The 21,734-nt window shown below is 49.4% G+C and overlaps 6 protein-coding genes across 6 annotated transcripts, besides 1 other annotated feature; 2 read left to right on the forward strand and 4 right to left on the reverse strand.

The window, feature by feature from the left end:
* Positions 1-257: 257 nt before the first annotated feature.
* FPSE_09066 (uncharacterized protein) lies at positions 258-2,259 on the reverse strand (the record flags this gene model as incomplete). Its single annotated transcript, XM_009262183.1, has 3 exons — positions 258-1,069; positions 1,120-1,438; positions 1,504-2,259. 3 exons carry the CDS (start codon positions 2,257-2,259, stop codon positions 258-260), a joined length of 1,887 nt encoding a protein of 628 aa, XP_009260458.1.
* Positions 2,260-5,077: 2,818 nt separating this feature from the next.
* On the reverse strand, positions 5,078-6,133 carry FPSE_09067 (uncharacterized protein; the record flags this gene model as incomplete). The annotated part of the gene is made up of 1 exon (XM_009262184.1): positions 5,078-6,133. The coding sequence occupies one exon, from the start codon at positions 6,131-6,133 to the stop codon at positions 5,078-5,080; it is 1,056 nt and encodes a 351-aa protein (XP_009260459.1).
* Positions 6,134-8,873: 2,740 nt separating this feature from the next.
* Positions 8,874-8,913: a repeat region.
* Positions 8,914-8,970: 57 nt separating this feature from the next.
* Positions 8,971-10,930, forward strand: FPSE_09068 (uncharacterized protein; the record flags this gene model as incomplete). Its single annotated transcript, XM_009262185.1, has 4 exons — positions 8,971-8,984; positions 9,335-9,367; positions 9,432-9,987; positions 10,055-10,930. 4 exons carry the CDS (start codon positions 8,971-8,973, stop codon positions 10,928-10,930), a joined length of 1,479 nt encoding a protein of 492 aa, XP_009260460.1.
* An 822-nt stretch (positions 10,931-11,752) lies between these two features.
* On the forward strand, positions 11,753-13,978 carry FPSE_09069 (uncharacterized protein; the record flags this gene model as incomplete). Its single annotated transcript, XM_009262186.1, has 3 exons — positions 11,753-11,794; positions 11,862-12,128; positions 12,182-13,978. 3 exons carry the CDS (start codon positions 11,753-11,755, stop codon positions 13,976-13,978), a joined length of 2,106 nt encoding a protein of 701 aa, XP_009260461.1.
* A 631-nt stretch (positions 13,979-14,609) lies between these two features.
* FPSE_09070 (uncharacterized protein) lies at positions 14,610-17,513 on the reverse strand (the record flags this gene model as incomplete). Its single annotated transcript, XM_009262187.1, has 5 exons — positions 14,610-15,512; positions 15,572-15,695; positions 15,748-15,846; positions 15,901-17,044; positions 17,288-17,513. 5 exons carry the CDS (start codon positions 17,511-17,513, stop codon positions 14,610-14,612), a joined length of 2,496 nt encoding a protein of 831 aa, XP_009260462.1.
* Positions 17,514-19,293: 1,780 nt separating this feature from the next.
* Positions 19,294-21,428, reverse strand: FPSE_09071 (uncharacterized protein; the record flags this gene model as incomplete). The annotated part of the gene is made up of 5 exons (XM_009262188.1): positions 19,294-19,914; positions 19,973-20,757; positions 20,808-20,968; positions 21,018-21,085; positions 21,138-21,428. 5 exons carry the CDS (start codon positions 21,426-21,428, stop codon positions 19,294-19,296), a joined length of 1,926 nt encoding a protein of 641 aa, XP_009260463.1.
* Between the last annotated feature and the right edge of the window lie 306 nt (positions 21,429-21,734).

Genomic DNA, 21,734 nt, shown 5'->3' on the forward strand with positions numbered 1-21,734 from the left:
CTTATATGTTTGATGATGAAAAAGTCGATAGGATAGATATCCATTCTCTGCTCTTCTAATATCCGCCGTGTACGGAAGTAACAATATTTCCCCTGCGCCGCCTGTTATAACCGTTGTTATGTTACATTAAGACAAAAAGATATGGAGCCATTGTGTCGACTCTCACCCAGTATGACAAAGAAACCAGCCTATAGAGTCGTTATATATAGGCGATGATATTCAAAAGGAAATTGTATCGCTGAAATAAGTATTCGGTCCTAGCGACGTTCGCTGGCCGTAGCAGGAGCCGGCTCGTCAATATCAAGGCGGTCGATGCTATCACGCAACAGGCCAGTATTCTCCGCATCTGTATCGCCATCACGGTCGATGATTCCGCTGGTCTGGCTGCCAGGAGAGCCAGGTTCGTCTTCATCGGCATGTCGGCCATGAACATTTTCTTGCGCGTCCTCGCGCATCTTGCTAATCTTGATGTAGTTATAAGCGGCAATGGCGGCCATGGTGGTGAGAAGACCAACGAAGTTAATAGGCGTCAGGCGGTCACCAAAGACAAGGGCAGCCGCACTGATAGTGACGACTTCCTTGAAAATACCGGCAATGGAGAGGGTGACGACAGAAGTGCGCTGGAGCAGGGCGAACTCGGAGGCCGTCATGCAAAAGGCAATGCATCCAGGGAAAAGTAGGAAAAGAGGTGCCATGAAATAGCCCCATTCGTTGGCCAGAACCTTGTATCCCTCGACTAGGTTTCCGATTCCCTCTACTGGCACAGCGAGGCAGATAAGAACGAGGAACATTACAGGAGTGAGGAAGAAGATGCTGGAGAACGGGTTCGAGGTCGCAGGGTTGCGAAGAAGCAGAATCTGGGTCAATGCCCATCGGAAACCAGAGAAAAAGGCGGCTGAGATGACGAGAGCGAAGCCACCAGCCTTGAATTCGACCTCGCCAAACACCATGAGAACAACACCCATTGTCATGGTAGCAATAATAGCGATGAGACGCAATGTCGGAGTTTCGAGACGGAAGGCAAAAGCGAACATAAGGACAAAAGCGAGTGAAGAGGATTTGCACATAGCTACAACGGTTAGCAACTCGTATAGTAACACGTCTTTGGGACCGACATACTGTAAAATGTAAGGCTGATGAATTTGAGAGAGGTGTTGCCAAGTCCAATGTCGAGGCCTGTCGCTGCGCCGCAGGGTCCAATTCGAGTGAGGTAAAACATCTTGGTCATGCCGTAAGACTTGGGCTCGTCATCGTGTCTTGACCTCCCCAGATCAGACTGGTGAACACCGGCCTGATTGGCACCATACCCTGGTCTCAGAGAGGGTATGAAGTACAGAACTAGGCCTGAGAGCACAAACTGTACTACCATGTGCATAGAGGTTGTAAACAAAGGGAAAGCGAAATTCAGACGGTCATGATCGAACATCCATTTGTTGTACTGCAAGCGACGTCAGCATTGAGTACTCGGGGAAAGATAAAAAAGGAATCTGTGAAATAACTTACGATCGATATTGATAGCGAAAAGAGGTACCATAAGAGAATCAGGACCAGGTTAACAATCAAGCTCCTGAAAACGGCCTTGTCTGCTTCTTTACGTTCCTCTTTTGAGATATCCTTCTTGTCCCTGACGATTCTTTGGTCTAGTTGGGTATTTCTGCTGCGTTTCTTCTGTCGCCTTTGCTTATCCTTACGGGTCAAGCCTGTCTCTTCGTCGTCTTGTAAATCTTCGTCGGTGAAGCTGTCGTCGCCTGATTCGTCTTTGCGGATCGCGAAACCGTTCGCATCTAGATTTTCCTCGGATATTTTGGGCTCGACTGTCGAGTTAACGGGTACAGGGCCGCGACTTGTTTCACGAAGTCGGCTGGGTGATCCGGCTGGCCGAACGGCCATGTTGTGGCTACTCCGCCGTCGCCGATGTCCTGCAATAGGCTCCATCTCTATATCCCAGTCGCTTTCACTCTCGTCCTCTTCGTTGACTGATCTGGCAACCCGGTCGCGAGATGGGCCAGCTGCTGCTTGGCTTCCTCCGCTTGCGCCTGGATTCGACGTTGAAGCTATCCTTGCTGTGACTGATGATGGTCTTGCTCCTGTTTCCAGAGGAGTTGAGTTGGATACTGGTAGAGAGTCGTCGATGAGAAGACGTTCAGGGGAGTCGGAAGCCGGAGGGCGTGTCGAAGATGAAGGGAGCGGTTGTGAGGAAGAGTATGAGGAGGGAGATGGAGAGGAGACAGGATGAGATCGTAAAGGAAGAGCGGTCATGATGGGGACGAAAGAACGGACTAGAGCAGGGGATAGGATGGGGCTTTCATAAGTCAATCAGTTAGTTAGTTAGGTGATGGTAATGAACAGTCAGGTTGGGTTGGTCGATCTCTGGCTGGCTTAGGTGGTCGCAAGGACTCCATTCGTACAGTAGTGCATTAGAAAAGGCGGAGTAGCTAAGCCGATTAGGGTAATAGTTTAAGTCGGGGCCGTCATGGTAGGGGACCGTAGTGCCGTGTCTTGGGCCTTTTTTGGGTGGGTTGGGAGCCCTCTGAGCGGGCACCGAGAGACCTAGAGTGTCAGTGTCAGTGACAGTAGGTGGCCACTGACCTGAATCTCTTGACGTTGATAGTGCAGGTGCAGTTCTGAATTGGATGGATGGCACCTTCCATGCCGGAAACCTCAAAACTTGGCAAGGTAAGAGGTACTCAGGTAGTACTTACTTCCATCTTGTACAACTTCCAATGTCATTGACTCACTCTAACAAGCTCTCAGCTTGTTTTACATCAACATTCAGAAATTTCTTGGTCCCCTTTTTCCCTTTTACTTTGAATCAGTTAACCCAGCAGCGGAAAATACGGAGTGGACCTTGGACGGTGTTCGGCTTCTTGGCGGTAACAAGGAACCCCGTGGCGCACTGCATCCAGCTGCACGCGACACAGCATTTGAGTTTCAAATGAAGGTACTGATTGGTTCAAGGACCCTGTTTCAAGGTGCAGTCAGCAGTGCAAGTTTGCATGACTGGCTCCCGTCGTAGGTAAGAAGAGCGGTAACGCAAAGGAAGAAATTCTTCTTATGAAAACCTCGTGTAAGTTCTATTCTTAACAGCGGTGTTTCTTGGACCACCGATATATGGGTACATTGAGTTTGACGAGATTTGGCCAAGATCTAACTCTACCATATACCTACCTATGTACATTGTTTATGATTTCAAGCACAGTTTTGCTACAGCAAACTGTTAAACTATTCGTAGGACTCAATTAAGAAGAACTGAACCCTTTGCGGGGGTTGCATCATTTTCGGCAGCTAGAGATGTCTTAGTTAGCGGTTCGTCAGATGCAATGGACTAAGAAGGAAGCGGCGCATATCTATGTCAATACTAACGATCTTCAATCGACAACGATCCGCTGCTGATCAAGTTCGCGCACGTGTGCACTGTTCGCAAGTGTCCATGTGATACATTTTCCAGCTTGTGCAACCCTCGAGTCAGTACTAGGTAGTTTGCTGGTCTATATAGCAAACTATTATGAATTGTTTCGTGGTAGTATTTCAATATTTATTATCCTGTGTTGTACGGAGTACCTTGATTGACAACACGATCAGACAACTTGCAGTCGAATTGCCGACCCGCTAATCCAGGGGCAACGGGAGGTCTCCCACTCCCAGCTCGTATCCGATGGGGCTTGATCTTGCATAAAGTCCAAGCACTAGACATGAAGGTAGCACTCATTCAACACGATATTCATTTGATGCTCTGAGAGTTCCTGATTTAAACTAAAATTATTGACAGGAAGCCAGCCCCCTTTTCAACCACAATTCTAACTAACGACGCTGCCTCCGGGAGACGGCATTTAAGTCCTTGGCGAGAGTAACCTTCCAGTGTTGCTGATAATAGTACCGCCAAATTAGAAACCTAGACGCTTGCAGCAATTGTCCCTGAATTTTACAGGCCTATGAGGGAGGGTCTCTTCCGAGACAGACAAGGGCGTTCCCGTCGACGCCGGACCCAAGCTCTCGGTCCACCAATGACAGTGACCTGAGACATTCGCACTGCACATGGAACTTCGCATCGAAGCTCTTGTTATTAAAGCAAATTTTGACAAGTTGAAACCTTCTGTGTAGTAAGCAGTGGCTGAGTTCTCAAAAGGATATGACCGAGTCTTCACAACAAAACCTACATAGTAGACGAATACGAAATTGGCAAGTCAATTTATGACGGCTAGAGGAGCTCGTATGCATTTGTATTTAATCCGCTACCAGGTCGTATTTGTTCTACTGGCCAAGTGATTTATCATTGACTCCCTCCATACGGACTAGTTCTCTAGATATCCTCCAGCCTATCGCCTCTCGATACAGAAGATCAAATGGCGCACAGCACATTGCATACTGAGCTCAGCTAATCCACCAAACCGTCAGTTAATTCCCTTGGGACACACGACTCATGTTCCCTTATGACAACGAGGTTGCGATACCTATCCTAGGGGGACCGAGCCAATCCGTAATTGCTCAGTAAGATAGTGCGACTAAGCCTCGTAGCAGGTATATCGTAACATGATACTCGAATATCGAACTTATGAGACCTACTTCTAGATAGCTAAGAGACTGTAGGGTAGGCTGGGTGCGAAAGCAGTCTGAAAACTCCTCTTCAAACAGTTCAGGACATTGTGAAACTTGTACGTTGAGAACAAGGTCAGGTTGAGACCGTAACCTGTTACCTAAACGTAAAGACAGTCCTAAAAGGTTTATACATAATAGCTCATTCTCAGGATCTGAGATGGTGCGGTGCATGCTTGAGAGTGGGCAATGAGGAACTTGGAGCATCATACGGAGGCTTTCTCAACATGTCCCACAAGTCACAAGTATTTCAAGTTGGTGCATCGTTGTCAGGCCTGTTGGATTTTCATATTTCATAATGTATTTGTAATTTTGAATAGCTATGTCAGTGAACTAAACTGTCATGATGATATTACCATCTGATGAGCTGATTTGCATACAATCATGTATCAACCCAGCCCTGAACTGATGCACGTATGCCGAACATTATACATACTTCCAACACCAAACACCAAAAGGAACTTCCCTAGCTAAAAGACACATATTAACCCAGTAGTCGGAGACCATTCTTGGTCTTTTGACCAGGCTTGACCACACCACTACTACCTTGGGGCCCCAAGTTTGGTTCATAGCTAGCACCGCCGCCATGACCGCCGTGGCCACCCTTCTTGTTCTTGTTCTTCTTTCCATTCCTATCCTTGTCTTTGACGTTGGCCACTTTGATTTCAGTGTTGGCTTTACGAACTGTCACGGGGTGACTTTGGATGTATTTGCCGTTCATCTCCTTGGCGGCTTGGAAAAAATCATCAGCATCGCTGAAACTGACAAAGCCGTAGCCCTTGGATTTAGATGTACGCTTGTCGCGGATGACACGGGCCTTCTGCACGGACTGCCAGCGCGAAAAGGCCTTTAGGAGAGCGTCATCGGTGGTTTCGCCAGCGAGGTTACCAACAAAGAGTCGCAGATGAGCAGGATCCCACTCAAGAAGGCTGTCATCCGTCCATTTCTTGCCACCACCTTCGCGAACGACCGTCTTCTTGCGCTCCTGGTTCGCAGCGGTGGCCGCTGCTGCTGCGGCGGAAGACTGCGTATCGGTTCGAGGTGCTGCAGGACCGACAGTCTTATCCTTGTTGTCCGCTGGGGTACTCGAGTATGCGCTTTGCCATTGAGCTATCTGTGCGGCCATCTCCGGGTTGTATTCTGGCCCGGCTGTACCTGGCGTAGGGAAAGGATTCCGAATCTGAGGTGCTGCGCCATAGCTTTGCGGTTCGTAACTTTGAGGTCCGTAGCTTTGTGCGCCATAGCTCTGTGGACCGTGACTCTGAGGTTGTTGAGGGTACGAGTATGCCGCGGCCGAGCTCACCGCGCCGGGAGCGGTAGTCGGGTAGGATGAGTATGACGGGCCATACTGAGCTGTGGGAGGAGCGGTGGTAGCTGAGTAACTCGAAGGGCCGGAGTAGGTCGGCGGGGCGTTGGAGTACGCAGGCTTCGAGGCGGCCTGTGCCGAGGAGGAGAAAGAGGGCTTGAAGCCTGACTTGGAGGCGGGAGGTCTCGGTGGAAGAGAACTGTTGCTGATGCCTGGAGGGGGAGGGTACGACATGATGAATAAAGAAGGCGGTGTAGTGTTTGCGCAAAAACGTACCTTGAGCCAAGTTCTGCTCAAAGTTCCTCCTTCCAGAGTTTTCTCAGCAGCGTCTACAGTTTGTTGCCGAAAGATTTGATAGCGCGCGCGTTGCGACGATGTAACGCGATTCTGGTGATGATGGTGTGGTTGGATGAGAATTGAAGAAAATAGATCTTGACAAGGCTGCCTGTTTTTTTTTTGGGCTACCTCAGCCTTGCTATCACGATCTAGGTAAATAAGTGGAACCGATTAACGGTCACGTGCTATGGTCGCAAGCTATATTCTTTATGGACTTGAGTAACTTTGGAAATATCAGGATGCAAATTTAAAAGGCGAAATAACCCATCGTAATTAGGTATTTTATTTTCTGACCTGCCTTCCTGTTTGACTTACTTTACTGTGGAGTGTGGCTTCTGATATCAGAATCACCAAGCCTTGACAGTCTAGGTTAACCCCCACGGACGGGCTTATACATCAGCCTCAATCCTTTGGGAAGTTTCATTAGAGCACTTCAGAAGCTTTTAGAGGCGGAGAAATAGGCACCTCATGATACATAACAAGCCTCTTCAAGTTAGACGTGAATCTATGGATGAGGGAGGTGTAGCATATGGCGCTGCTACATGAGATCTCACCATTGTACTTATCATGCGCCATTTCTGTAACCACAGACTCCATTCAACGACACACGCTCATTGTTGACAACTGAGCGACCTACCAATATGACTGTTTTGATTCATATCCATCAATCAACAGACATGAATTTGTTCGTCTGTGTGTGGGGGTCGACGATGATTGTATGTCCAGGTTTGGCAAGCTTCGATCGACTGGAGAAAAAAAGGCGCATCCGCACCTTTTGGTAGTCAGTTGTCTGGATATCGATCCGTAATTTCTATTGAGCATGGGATGAGGTTAAAAGGATGGAATTGATCCGTTATCGAGCCGACTTGGGCGGCAGAAGCTGGCGGCTAATTTGGACGGAACCGATGCAACGGAACCTGAGACATGATTATCCAGACGCAGTGATGCGCAACGGTTTGCTGGGGTTTCGCATTTGAAAGAGCCGAGTCAATCAACATTCGAGATTGTCAGGCGAGCATAATGGCATAAAGATATCGTCCTGGGCTGTTAGTTATACCCAAGACGGCCTTTGGGGGTTCCGCCGCGGAAGTAGATGAATGAGAGCTGAGGCGTGTTTCGCTTGGCTGTCTCGTTCTGGGATATCCATGAGTGAGTTTCTTGTATGTTTCGTCATGAGCGACTTCGGACTCTAGTGAGGCTGGACTGTCCAGGTATTGAATTCGGCGCTTATACCGCGCCGTCGTACCTGTTGCCGGACCAATGTCCGGTGGAGTAGCTAGAAATCGGACAGGCTGAGTCGAGGTGAGCGTACACCTGGGTTGAGAGTGCACCTGTACTGGCTGATGGCTGAGTCCTATTTTGCGGCCTTTTTTCTTTGGGCTTCCATTTGTTTGTATCCGCCTTTCGGGGGCATCGGTACGGGTTTGCGAAGGCTAAAGCGCGTTGGGGTTCGGTTTATTGTCCGATGGAGAAGTAAGTCAATTGGCACGGCAGTGAGTACACGGGGCCCGGAAGACTGTGGACCCCAACACGGGCTTGGACAACATGGCATGAACAGAGCAAGAGCAAGAGCAAGAGCAAGAGCAAGAGCAAGAAGGCTGGAAGCTATCTCATCCGTAGCAACGAGTGAGTGAGAAGGTTCAGGGTTGATGCTTTTGCATGATGGATTGCCCAACGGAAGCCACGGATGGCAAGCAAGACCAAAACTGATATGCGGCTCGGTTTGTACGAGATTTGTATTGCTTGTGTCACGGTTTCAAAAATCTTGGTAAGCTTTGGGGTTCATCTTGGGGGTAAGACCGCAGCAGCACCGCAGAGTCGTCATAACGTTGGAGCTGAGGGGCCGCAGAGGGGCCCGGGACCTGGAGGGGTAAATGCTGGGCTTGTTTCCAGTGCTTTTGATACCGCCAAAATGTTGTGAGGGAAAAACCATCTCTGGAACTTGGTGTCCGTTGGTTGATGGACCCCTACCAGAGGAGATTGACCAATGGAAAGAAGTATGCAAGCACAGGGAGTGGAGGGGTATCAGTTCTCAGTCATCATGATGGCTGCTGAGGAATTGAACAAAAGTTTGAGTTGGAAAGTGTAGGTACAATTGGTTGAACCGTATGAGTAAAGTTGGTAATAATGATGAGGAAGATTATTGATAATGTACAGTCACGACCCCTCATGAAATCTGCAATCGATAGAGGAAAAGATTGGACTTAAACTGAGGCAGTTAGAACACAACACCAGTACTGACAATCAATCTAATGCCATGGATCAAAACATCCATCATCAGGTTCATTCTCGGCCGCACCGCGCAGTGACGAGGGAGGAGTGACGATGACGATACGCACTTACCTAGCAAAGGCCCCGCCAATCAAGGCGGATTCTCCACCACTCTTGGCGTTATGCCAATTGTATTGGGTTGGGTTTGAGCTGTTGCTTAGTTGAGCGAAGCGGTCGCAGAAAAAAAAAGGTGGTCCAGTAGTACCTTTATTGATGCTCCCATGCTTGCGGACAAGGTACCGAGTGCCCAACTTTCGCACGGGTGTGACAACATCCATCAGATTCATCGGTCCCAAGGCCCAGTCCCCCCCAGGCCAGCCAGGTTCTGTATCCGTACAGCAGTACTTGAACTTTACATTTCCTCCCACCTTCTCCTTCTTCTTTTCCTCCTCTTCTTCATTCATCCTCACAAACCTCATTCCAATCCATCACCTATACCCCTCCATCACATAATATAGCCCATCATGTCTGGCGCTGTGTAAGTTTAAAGCTCCCCTCTCCCTGCCTCTTGACATTACCCCACCACCCCTCCAACATCTCTCTCATGGCGATGCTCTCATTCTCTCATTTCCGCGCGCTCCGGGCGCTGGTTGAGGGAAAAAACAGATAATGAAGCAATCGCCATGATGGGGGTTTGCATGGAGCAATGCGGTGGATGGGATGTTATTCCTCATCTCCATCATGAACGCAGCTCATGCTCTTTTCTTGGGGTAGAGCTCGTCTCGCTCACCTCAACCTGGGCGCCCCTCAACAACAACACACTTCTTCCACCTCACCCTTGAGCTCTAATGCGACCCAAAATGCAACAAATGCTGACAATGTTCCAAGTGCGGATCTGGGTCTTATCGGCCTTGCTGTCATGTAAGTAAACTCCAAACCCAATTCTGACCCAGCCAGCAACAAATCGTACTTACACGCTTCACAGGGGACAGAACCTTATTCTGAACATGGCTGACAACGGCTTCACCATCTGCGCCTTCAACCGAACCGTCTCCAAGGTCGACCGATTCCTCGAGAACGAGGCCAAGGGCAAGTCAATTGTTGGCGCCCACAGCGTTGAGGAGTTCGTCAGCAAGCTCAAGTCTCCCCGCCGTATCATGCTCCTTGTCCAGGCTGGCAAGGCTGTTGATGAGTGGATCGAGAAGATCCTGCCTCTCCTTGACGCCGGCGACATCATCATCGACGGTGGTAACTCTCACTTCCCCGACTCCAACCGCCGCACCAAGTACCTTGCCGAGAAGAGCATCCGCTTCGTCGGTTCTGGTGTCTCTGGTGGTGAGGAGGGTGCCCGATACGGCCCCTCTATTATGCCCGGTGGTAACGAGGAGGCCTGGCCTTACATCAAGGACATCCTCCAAAGCATCTCCGCTAAGAGCGATGGTGATGCTTGCTGTGAGTGGGTTGGCGACGAGGGTGCTGGTCACTACGTCAAGATGGTCCACAACGGTATTGAGTACGGTGACATGCAGCTCATCTGCGAGGTAAACAGAACCGCCTACCCTAAAAAGCCCTGATCATGCAATATGATACTAACCTCGTAAATTACAGGCTTACGACATCATGAAGCGTGGTCTCGGCCTCTCCAGCAAGGAGATCGGTGACGTCTTCGCTGAGTGGAACAAGGGCGTTCTGGACTCTTTCCTCATCGAGATCACCCGTGATATCATGTACTATAACGACGACGATGATACTGCTCTCGTTGAGAAGATCCTCGACAAGGCCGGCCAGAAGGGTACCGGAAAGTGGACTGCTGTCAACGCTCTCGACCTCGGCATGCCCGTCACCCTGATTGCTGAGTCTGTTCTTTCTCGATGCTTGTCCGCCATCAAGGACGAGCGTGCCACCGCCTCCACCAAGCTTGAGTTCGTCAGCCGAACCACCAAGTTTGAGGGTGACAAAAAGCAGTTCATCGACGATCTCGAGCAGGCCCTTTACGCCTCCAAGATCATCTCCTACGCCCAGGGCTTCATGCTCATGCAGGAGGCCGCCCGCGAGTACGGCTGGAAGCTCAACAAGCCTTCCATCGCCCTTATGTGGCGAGGTGGCTGCATCATCCGATCCGTCTTCCTCAAGGACATCACTCACGCCTACCGCAGCCAGCCTGACCTCCAGAACCTCCTGTTCGACGACTTCTTCAACAAGGCCATTCACAAGGCCCAGCCCGGTTGGCGAGACGTTATTGCCAAGGCTGCCCTCCTTGGTATCCCTACTCCCGCCTTCTCTACCGCTCTGTCTTGGTTCGACGGTTACCGCACCAAGGACCTCCCCGCCAACCTTCTCCAGGCTCAGCGTGACTACTTCGGTGCCCACACCTTCCGCATCAAGCCCGAGCACGCCAGCGAGAAGTACCCCAACGGCCAGGACATTCACGTCAACTGGACTGGTCGTGGCGGTAACGTCTCCGCCTCTACTTACCAGGCTTAAATGGCTCAAGGTAAAGAGAAGGAATCATGATAGGTTGAGAAATGAATACCGTCGGGCCGTACGAAGCTCGATAGCTGCGTCTTATAAAAAAATCTGTGATTAGGAACGCAGGAATATCGCTGGCGCTGCAAGGATAATGATGAATGAGTTGGTATGGATTTAGAAAGTTCAGTGATGACATCCGGATTCGAGTTTAGAATCCCAACAGAAGAATAAAAAAAATAAGTCAAATAATATCTGCGATTGTTCTTCAAAAGTGATGTGATGTCTGATCTAAAGATTATAAAACAGCAACTACTGTTGTACTTCTGGGGATAAATTCCTGTGGTCATGGCTTGATTGTATCATGATTGATAGTGCACCGCCGCAAATACAACAGCAACAAAAAAACCAGAAGTTCCTCAAGAAGTATTTTCTGAAGAACTTATAATGTCATGGCTATCTTTAGATATTCTTGTTAAATAGTTATTCGAAAAGACTCGATTATTTCATGTCAGAATGTTACTTATCTTGATACCTCAACATGAATGTTAAGGGACCCACTCTTGTTCACCACATAAAAGTCACTCTCATTGGCCAGTGATCTTCTTTCAGCCTTGTCGCGAGAAGTTTGGAGCCGCGTAGGGGCATCACTCTTCAAACAACTCCATCGCAAATCATATCGTTGACTGCGCCACGCCATTCCCTTATTTTCTGAACTCAATCGCCTCATCAGCAATAACATACGGCCAAGGCGTTGCAGCGCGCAGCTTCACAGACAATTAATCGCGTAATTAGAGACACCGACACACCAGCAATTGTCCATCGCGACACTCGCCCAGCATGGCTCAACCAGATCCTAGCCAGGGCGTTCCCCAGGAACTCGTATGTTTTGTCCGGCGCGCGCAACAATGAAAAATGTCGTCGCAATATCCCTCTGACAGGTTTATAGATGCCCCATGTTCATCTCATCTCGTCATTTCGATACCCGGTGATGCCCCGGCTTGACCTGAACGAGGTTGCCAAGTGGCTTATGAGCGCACCACAAGTCGCGCGAGACCGAGCACCTTTCTTCTGGACATATCTCGACAAGCCCACCGACGGCACAATACTCTTGACTTGGCAGCCTCTTCAACGCTTGGGGACCAATTTCGCTACAGATGGCTATGTGTGGGCTCCCCCAGAGCAGGTCTACAAGCATGACCTGGGTAACGGACTGGTAAGGTTGAATGGAATTATGCAACGAGGAGACCAAATGCTAAATCTATGCAGATGCTCGAAATTTACTACCAAAAGGCCGGCTACTTCCCTGGTGAACAATACGCTCTCCACGCCCGTCGACGATGCCGCTTAGTCCCCATCCCTGGCCACCCCAACCCTCCTCAACCAGACGTCGGTCTGTTTATCGTGCATTACGGACCTGCCGATCCCAACGACAGAGTCCCTGTCTCGATGATTCCCTTCGATGAAAGAGTCAACAATATTATGCAGCAGCGTCATTTCTTGCAACGTGCTGGTCAGATTCGTCGCAAGGAGTTTATGTTGTCCGACCGGGTCAACTGGCCCCAGCTGCCAGATCTCACAAGGCAGCCAGTGCCTCCCCAAATGGCCCCCCGAGGTGTCCCTCAGCAGATGGCATATCCCACACAACCTACGCCGGGTCCTCCTGCCAAGCGACCAAGACACGCGGCGAGCCAGGGAGGTCAGGCTCCTCTACCAGGAGCTCCGCAGGCAGAGGCCGCTTTTGATGATGAAGAAGATGTCTCCAGAGGTGATATGTTTGATCATCTCACCCCAAGAGAGATTTCATTGAGCCGATACCAACAGAACCACGAGTGGATGGAGGAAATCCTCTCGTCTCCTTACCGTATAAGCCAAATCACCCCAGCCGATCTCAACCTTGGTTTCAAGGGCGAATTAGCATCGCTGACAGATGGAATCTTCCCGGCTCAAGGCGTTGAGGCCTTCACATCAGGGCCTGAGAAGCCCTACATCGGCCGCCTGGACCCTGACAAGGCCGAGGAATTCCGAAAGCGAGTTAATAATCACATCGATTCTACCAAGTCCGAGATCGAGAGGATGCAGGCGGATCATGCTAAAGCTCTCGCTAAATTCAAGGAGAACTCCTTGCTCAACACCAAGGAGAAGGAACTTCGAAATATTACTGAGGGCACAGGTACAGAGGTCTGGCGAATTGAGGGCAAGGTCGACCCTAATGATGAGGACCCTGCCCCTCGTCCCACGAGCACGAAAACAGTCGAAGAGATAGTATCCGAGGTTGAGAATGCCACTGGGAAGAAGGTTGAACCCAAGCCGACGGTGTTTCGTGTCCAAGATGGAGGTTATCAGCCACCAGCACCGGAGCCCGCCCAGGCAGGCACCTCACAATTATCCCGCCAGCCCTCGCAGTCTGGCTCGCAGAACAGTGGTATCATGATTGGCGAGTCTGACATCGATATGGACGGCACTGTTGCTGGACTGCTAGACCAGATGCACACTTCCACCTCTACACCCCTGAACGCCTTTGGAACTCCCCAGCCCCAAGCATCAGCTAATCAATCTGGAGTTGGAACCCCCTCCAACGCCAACACTGCGCCCGTTCCTGTTGGTGACGTGGCCATGGGTGGAACACAAGAACTCAAGGACTCGAATGTTACAGCCCCTGATCAAGGAACTGGCAGTGGAGATTGGGTGGTCGTGCCCAAGGATGGCCCGTCAAACGAACAGGCTGATCAACAGCCTGGATCTGGCACCGCCTCCGTCAACGCGAACACACCTGTCGCGCCAGGAATCGATGCCACCAGATCGGTAGCAAAGACCGCTTCTGCTGGTGCCACACCGGCCGCCGGAACACCCGGAGGCTCCGTCTCTTTTGATCAGAACGACTTCAGCTCCTTGGGCGACCTCGACACAGCAGGCGATGCTCTCGCCGGCTTCGATGGCCCAACGCTAGATGGCTCTGCAGGCGAGTTGGGCGAAGGCCTCGATCTAAGCATGGACATGGATGATTCAGCGTTCGGCGATGCCTTCCATGGCGTCGATACTTCCGGTACTCCTCAGGACATGTAGAAATGCCCTCGGCCTCATATCAGTGATAAGGAGAAGCAATCGGTGGAAAAGGGGGAAGGGGATGAGTGTTGAAAGGAAAGATGGGAAATGGGTCAAGACGTCGGAGAATGGCGCGTCTTTTGTTATCACAGGAGTTTTTTGTAATCTTTCCCTTTTCTTTTCGACCAAGGTTGGTTTCTGGACTTGTAATTCTTTTGCAAGAGTTTTTGATACTTGCTTCCATCATCGAGGCTGGCTGTAGTACGTCAGACTACCCCCTGCCTGCGAGGTGTAGAAAGAGCTGTAGACTAGGAGCAGTGGAAATAGTTCAAAGAATGATAATACCAGAATACAGTATCACCAAATTTGACAAGTATGCCCATGCTGGCTGGGCCTTGGTCTATTTGTTACTTGGCCTTTTTTTGCCTTGTACACCTCACATCTTAGAGTGCAAATAGAAAGTTGTTCAATGAACGAGTGTATATCATTATCTAACGAAGGCTTTTTTTATCTATAGTCTACAAGTGACAATATCCCAGTCACATCCCATAAAGACAAATGTGACAAATGAAAACCGAACCAAGACTCCAAGCACACCAGATATCCGTACAAAGTTTGGGTACAAAGGAAATAGCTAGCGCACCGCGCCATATCAAGGCCTATTGTTCCGAATATTTTCATATATACTCGTAGGGTATTTGAGAAGATTGTTGCTTCTCTCGAGCGCGCCAAGGGTGCGTCCGACTCCAGCAACAACACTTGCAGACCCAGATCTGTCACCCTTGGCTTCCCAATAGAAAGCTCCACCGAGATTTCGCTCGTTGATATAGCCAGCTTTAGCTTGAGCTGACTTGAGATCGTCCATGGTCACAAGCTCCCGCTTCTTTCTATCATATGTGTAGCTAGCCATGAGATCTGCGTTGTAGGTAGTCACTGCTCCGGGTCGAGGCAGGTCTTTGAGAAGGTAGACCCCTTGCTTGGCAGGAGAGCCGGCAACGCCATCGTAAGGTTTGCCCAGACCGGCCGTGTTAGCGAAGGAACGGCCATAAAGAGGCATGCCCAGATGAATCTTGTTGGGAGACACCCCAGCAGCGATATAGTCATTAAGAGTTGCATCAGTGCTCAACTTTGTTGAAAGGGGGCTCTTCTTTGACGCAAAGACATTCGCTTGATGACCAGTAGTAGAGTCCCAAGGGCCAGCATAGTCGTAAGCCATGAGGTGCCAGGCATCAACCCAGGGGTCCATCTTTTTGAGGTCCATAGTGTTGTAATGGCTTGAGCCTGCGGGTGAGGCTACTGTGAGCAGGAAGCGATAGTTTAGTTTGTTGTCCTGTGAATATTTGTCCAGAGCTTTCCGAAGACCGTTGAGTATCAGAACGTAGTTCCGAGCCTCCTGAGCGTTGACCGGGTATTCCCAGTCAACATCGATCCCATCAAATCCCCAGTCGGTGATGAGCTTGATGGCAGTCGAGATGAATCGCTTTCGGCCATTCTGTGTACTCACGCCAGAGGCGAGTGCTGGACTTCCATCAAAGCCACCAATTGAAATTAGCACCTGTTTATACGTCTTAGCATTGTCATTTTAAGGTATTGGTGCTTTTGTGGTAAAACTACCTTCAAATTGCGGTTCTGTTTTTTGAGAATGTACAGCTGCCTAACACATCCATATGCGTTGTTTCCACCTCCATTGTCGCCCGGATATGTCCTTTCTACGTCTGCCCAAGGATCCGATGATTGTCTGGCTTTTTGTTAGTAACTAATCCCTGGTTGAATGGTTCATATATGCTCACACTGTTCCATCTTTGGCATTTACCTTGGCAAAGGAGTAAAGTACGTGTGTAATCTCCTTTACCGGAAGGTTTTGGGGATCGAAACCTTCGTAAGTACCCCTAGTTCTTCATTATTAGCACTCATTAATGATTGAGAGATGTACAAGAACTCACCAGTTCGTGAAATAAAGCATGTTGCGCTTTGCAACACCCCGGGCCTCTAGACGTGTGGGAGTGTTTTCAGCGTCTTCGTCATCGAAGTTACCACCAAAGTAGTTCTTGGTGTTCTCTTCACCCTGGACGTTGATTCCCTCCTCAGGATCTCCCTGCTGCTTGGACATGTTGGCAGCAGGGGCGTCCTCGGAGTGTTGATTCGAATCATCAACAATATCCTCGTCTTCAGGTTCACCAAGATTGGGGAAGTCCGAAGGGCTGAACTCGTCATCACCTTCCTCTAGAAAATACTCATCGTCTTCATCTTCGCCATCGCGCTTCAAAAGATCGACTCGAGACGCCCTCTGATCAGAGTCAGGGGCATCGGTCTCTTCGGGGTCATCTTGATCATCGCTGTCTGTTGAGCGCGTGTTGAACTTGGATTGAGCCCAGGGGTTTCTGGGAGGAATGAACTCGGGAACCGTGTCTCTAGGGATAGTTTGGGTTGCTTGGGGCTTTTTGGGACCTCGGAAAGGTGATCGAGGTGGGATGAAAGTAGGCAGTTTGTCATCATCATCGTCCTGAACTTGTGCAAGCTTTTGAGCATTGGTGTTTTTAGTGCTCTTGGTATTCTTTGAGTCCTTTGTTTCTTTAGTTTCCTTTTTGTCCTTTGTATCCTTGGTGTCTTTTGCAGTCGTTTTCTTGTTGTTGACAGAGGCAACTGAGGCGAGCCTTTGGGGGCTAGCTTGCTCGTTGGTCGACTTTTGCTGAACAGCCTTTGAGTTGAAGGGCATCCTGGGTGGAATGAACTCAGGTACTGTATTGCCATCGTCATTGTCATCACTAGCTGCAGCAGTAGGCTTGGCTACCCTGGTCTGAGGTTTGAGCGCATAAGGCATCTTGGGTGGGATGAACTGCGGCACTGCCTCGTTGGTTTGTTCTACTTGACGACGGACGGTAGTTGACATAGTGGTCCTGGTACCGTGTGAGTGCTCCATGTGGCCATGAAGGTGTTGGTGTCTGGGTTCCACTGACGGGACAGCCAAGGCTGCTTGCACCAAGAGAGGCGCAATGAGAAAGATTTGGTTGAGCATATCCGATACTCGAATAGTCTTGGGTAAGGAGGTCTGTCCTTGAGTGTAATCGTTCTCAGACTTGTGGATGTCTATATGATGGATAGTGAGGGTAGGTCGAAATAAAAGTCAAGTAAGTATCAATGCTTCTTATAAGCAAATGATACAAGGTGATTGTAAAAGAGTGACACCTCGTGAAATATGAGATAGTGTTCAGAAAGTGGTTCAAGGGGTCCAACAGTCTTGTGAGGGAGTTTAAGCTAAGACAAGATACTGAAGGCAGGCTGGTAGTGAGACAGAAACCAGGGTGACGGAACCGGATGATGAGAACACACTGTAGTATAAGAGAACGAGAGAGAAGACTTGCAAGGAACGAATGACGTTGGTTGGATAATGATGGGAAAGGAATGGCTCAAGGGTGAGATCAATAGGAAGTGAAGGGGAGCCAAGAGAGTGAGACACGGGAATAGAGGCAAATTTATTACATTGGACATTATGAAGGGACGCCACTTGATCTATGTCGGTTAAGGATAAGTAGTCGACCCTGAAGGAGTATAGCATGTTGACGAAAGCGTATGTTGGATGCGTATCAGTGGGAAGACGACGCCCAAGCATGCTACGGAAAGCATCGTTGGACCCCCCATCTAGGGGATTCCGTTCTCGATTGAGGGTGTCTCGACGCCGGATGAGACATGAAGATGAAGGTCTTTGAGCTTATTGAGCGCCACAAGCCCCTAAAACGTGGAATTGGTATGTCTTGGGACCCTGATGAGGAATGCGCTTAGCGTCTGGAACCAGTGGATGATGACACTAGAGAGGATGGTCAGAGTTTAAGACTTCAGTAGGACTTTTGAGATGTGAGACGGGAGGAACAGATTTTGATTGGGCTTCGAATAAGTTCTATACGCCTAATACTGGTTATTTTGGGCGAGTCCGGTGTTAGTGCGTGGTGAGTGATGGTGGTGATGATATGGAATGATAAAGTTTATGTGGACTTGCCTTAATTAGGTGCAGCAAGGTAAGTAGTGGCAGTCGTTCCTGCGCAAGCCTCCTTCTGTTAAATCGATTTCTGCACCTTCCAATCTTGTCCTGTTCCTGCCTGTTCCTGTTCCTGTGCCTGGCCCGTTACTCGTTCCTGCCTGATTCGATGTCTATGGCTGCTGACTCATTGATCATAGGTACTCACAGGAGGTAGAGTTAAAGGATAATCGCCAAGTTGTTTATTGTCTATATATTAGATTCTAACAAGGGAACAAACAATCTATTGTTCCTCTCGGCCCTTGTCAGGGCATGTAAGACGCCGCTCCCGCCCAATGTCTGAGGGTTCCCTTGCGCTTCCGCTACGTCAAGGGCGCAGAAACCCCCTTCAATGATTCACTTACAACTTGACAGCACTGTCTCTATCTCCAACAAGACAATCACGAGAAAACAAAAGACACCGAGTTTCAAGGGTCTAGATCATGATCCAGAAACCAGACGTTTGCAAAGGCGTCGCCGAGGCTCATTCTGGACTCGTCAACGGTATAAACCGGTTGGACGTATGTACCACAACCAACTCTGCCTCTTTCACAACGTCCAAGCGTTGATGATTTGAAATAAACAGAATTTTTTTCTTTCTTATTCCTTTGTTGCCTGCTCCCGATCCATGCTGTTTGCCTTGTGGCTGAACTAGCGGCGGTGATGACAGATCACTAGACCATGACTGACCCTGAGACTGAACTAGTGAAGCCATCGTGATGCCCTCTAATGGCGCCCGAATTGGCAATCTGCATTCCAGTTGCCCATAATTTGTGATTTAGAAACCCTCCGACCGGCCGGTTGCATCAAAAAACTCTGCTGTCTATCCCTGATACAAGACATCGGTCATGCCTCTAGTTCCCCGTCTTTTAGTTATGCACAGCCTCTGTCATGTATGGATGAGGCACCAAACACAGCTCTTTTCATTGAGTAGTATGCAACTACCAGTTTACAGAACATCACTTGATGTCACTGTTGCATGTATGCATGTCATATCATTTCATCAATGCCTCAGAGCGTCATACGCAAGAGGGGTCATGTGGCAGACTACTTACAATGGGCCATTCCAAGTCGAGGTGGTGTAAGTGCTCTCTATCAACAGCATGTAACTTATCGTTTCAAGAGTCTTGCCTCGGATTGAGAACGAGCTATGTAATATTTCCGTGGTCTGTAGTGGGATGATGTTCCGAAGTAAGCGCATCAATTTGTAAATAATAAGAGCAGGAATTAATTTCAAGGTATCCGAATTATATCTCATCGCAAAATCATAAACATCACGCATTGTGCTCGACTAAACCAACATTGTATCTACAGACCCGATGACTTATACAACTGTATTCGCCCCCCTCTGATGAAGACTCCACTTCCTCGTCTCAAGGATCTGTCTCTGCCTCACACTCGTAGTCCGAGGCAGCCCCCCATCGTAGCCTTCCTTCATAGTAGAGTTGACAGTCTCAAGCTCAGCCAGTTCCTCCGCTGCCACTGCACGCGGCTTCTCATCCCGCCTCGCGGAAAGATAAAAGAAGTCCCAGAGAAAACTACGTTCAAGCTGTCGAGGTTTCCCATCAGCAGTCCAGTATCTCTCCTCGCTGAGCTCCTGGGATAGATGGCGTCGAAAGTAGCGGTCCTGGCTAACCCACCAAACTCGCCATGCGACGAGAATCGTGATGGTAAGGGGTACGGCGGTAGCCCAGTAGTACCAGAAATTCTGCCCGAATCGATTCACTTTCACTGCGTAGGTCATGGGGTTCGCGCTGTCGTCGCCTTCTTCGTCTGGGCCGAGCCAGTCAAACATGGACATGCCGAAGAGTGTGCCGAGAAACTCGCCGGGGAGGAAGATAGCAGTTATGACAGCCAGTGCTTTCATAGAAGAGCTGTCACGGGAGGATGCCACAGCCATTCGAGCGTTCAAAATATTGTCTTCCTGTGCCATCTTACTGTAGATCTGTAGTATACAATGAGTATTTGTCGTTTCGAAGAAAGCAGATGTGACTGTTACTTACCATATCGATTTGAGCACGGCATCTTGCCTCCGACATGCGTCTATCAGTCTCAAGGCCCATACACAGACGCAGCAATCCATCAAGGTACTGCCTAATCTCATGCCAATGGGGTCCCAATGAATCGCCATCCGTGATCTCGTCCGGGAATTGAAGCTTGGGGAGCTGTCTGGGTGGAAGAACCGGACTTACTGGAGGCGGTCCTCCTGAAGGGTCCAAAATGTTGGGGCTCAGCATGCTAAGATCCTGGCCGAAACACAAGCTGTTTCCCACCCGTTCGTTGAGTTCGTCGCCAGCCAGTATCAGAACTTTGATAGCTCGCTCCATCCATCGAATGGTGTCAAGAAGTTTGATAGTATCCTTGAGAACTTCGTGTGCTCTCTTCATGAGCTTGGTCATGGTCATGGGACCCCATGCAATTCTCTCTCCGTCCTTTCCATTGCTGAAGGTCCTGCTGAGACGTCTTCCAGTGTCTGTTGCGTCGAAACCGGCAATGTTGCTGACGTCGTATTCCAAATGGGCTACGTTAGAGTTGTTCTCGCTGACAGCTTCTTCGCATCGCATGAATTGCACTTGAAGTAGCACCACTGGCGTGATGAGAGGATGCGCCCAATGGGTTCTGCATGACTCCAGACGGTGATCGTACTCGTCGAGGTCGTCCATGTTGTGGCGTCTTGGCTCCCATGACTGACGAACCAGGATAGTTGCAGAGCGTTCACTAACATTGTATGTCATGGAAAGGAAGTCACAAGGCGTCTTTGGCATCTCTGAAAACGCGAGAATGATGCCTGGATACGTCGTTAGAAGATGGTCTCTGTACAACTGCAAGTGAACTTACTCAGTTGAGATCTGTCTTTGGACCAGAATCTTGACTCCGTAGTGGTACGTGTTGAGTACTGTAGAGTGGCAGGGTGAAGATTCATGGCAGCAAGGTCATCGACTGTCATGCTGAGAATCTCGCGGTTACCATCGTAAATGGTTTTGCGCTTAAAGCAAATACTGCGAATGGTTAGAGAATTGTATTTTATGATTAAAATGCGGGACTTACACTCTTCGAATCCGGCCTTCCATGCCAGCTGAAGGTGCTTCATCGGCGTCTGGCTTTCGAAAAGTGCCCTTGGAACTAATTAGTCAACTTATTTCATATTTCAATTGCAGCTATACTGACTTCTCGGTCAAGCATATATCCATGACGAAATGCTAGATCGAAGATGGTAGTTCCCGGAGTGTCATCGCGGGTAAAGTGGTGAGTGATGTGCTCATCGTCTTGTGCCCAAGGATGACTCAGAGTCGCAGGAGCAGATGCATGTGCAGGGCCAGACTCTTTAGGACGTTTGTAAACAACATACTCATCATACTCAATGTTTGATGGAGTGTCGTTGCCCGTGATCAAGACTTGGCTAGAACAGACCTTTTGGTCGTAGTTGAACAGATTTAAGCCGTGGTGAACGAACCCCATTAGGGCGGTTTCGCGCCGCCGCCCGAAATGGACAACGTAGTCTTGCGGGACCTGAGAAGAACGGCGACCCTTTTGAACGGGGCCGAGAAGTCGCTGTTCATGAGAATCTTTGACCAAAGGATGTCAAGTTAAGTTTGGGACTGTCTGTAATGTCGGTGGGGGGGACGGATCGATATAAGCGGACAAGGTACGTGAACTCCTTTCCAACTGCATGTAATGAAAAGACACTATTCGTCCAGCGGCGGGTCGAGCATGTTATGTATGAAATTTGGTGAATTGTCTCTCCTCTCAAGCTGACTGCCAAGA

The sequence above is a fragment of the Fusarium pseudograminearum genome, chromosome 1, assembly GCF_000303195.2.
Source record: "Fusarium pseudograminearum CS3096 chromosome 1, whole genome shotgun sequence".
NCBI lineage: Eukaryota > Fungi > Ascomycota > Sordariomycetes > Hypocreales > Nectriaceae > Fusarium > Fusarium pseudograminearum.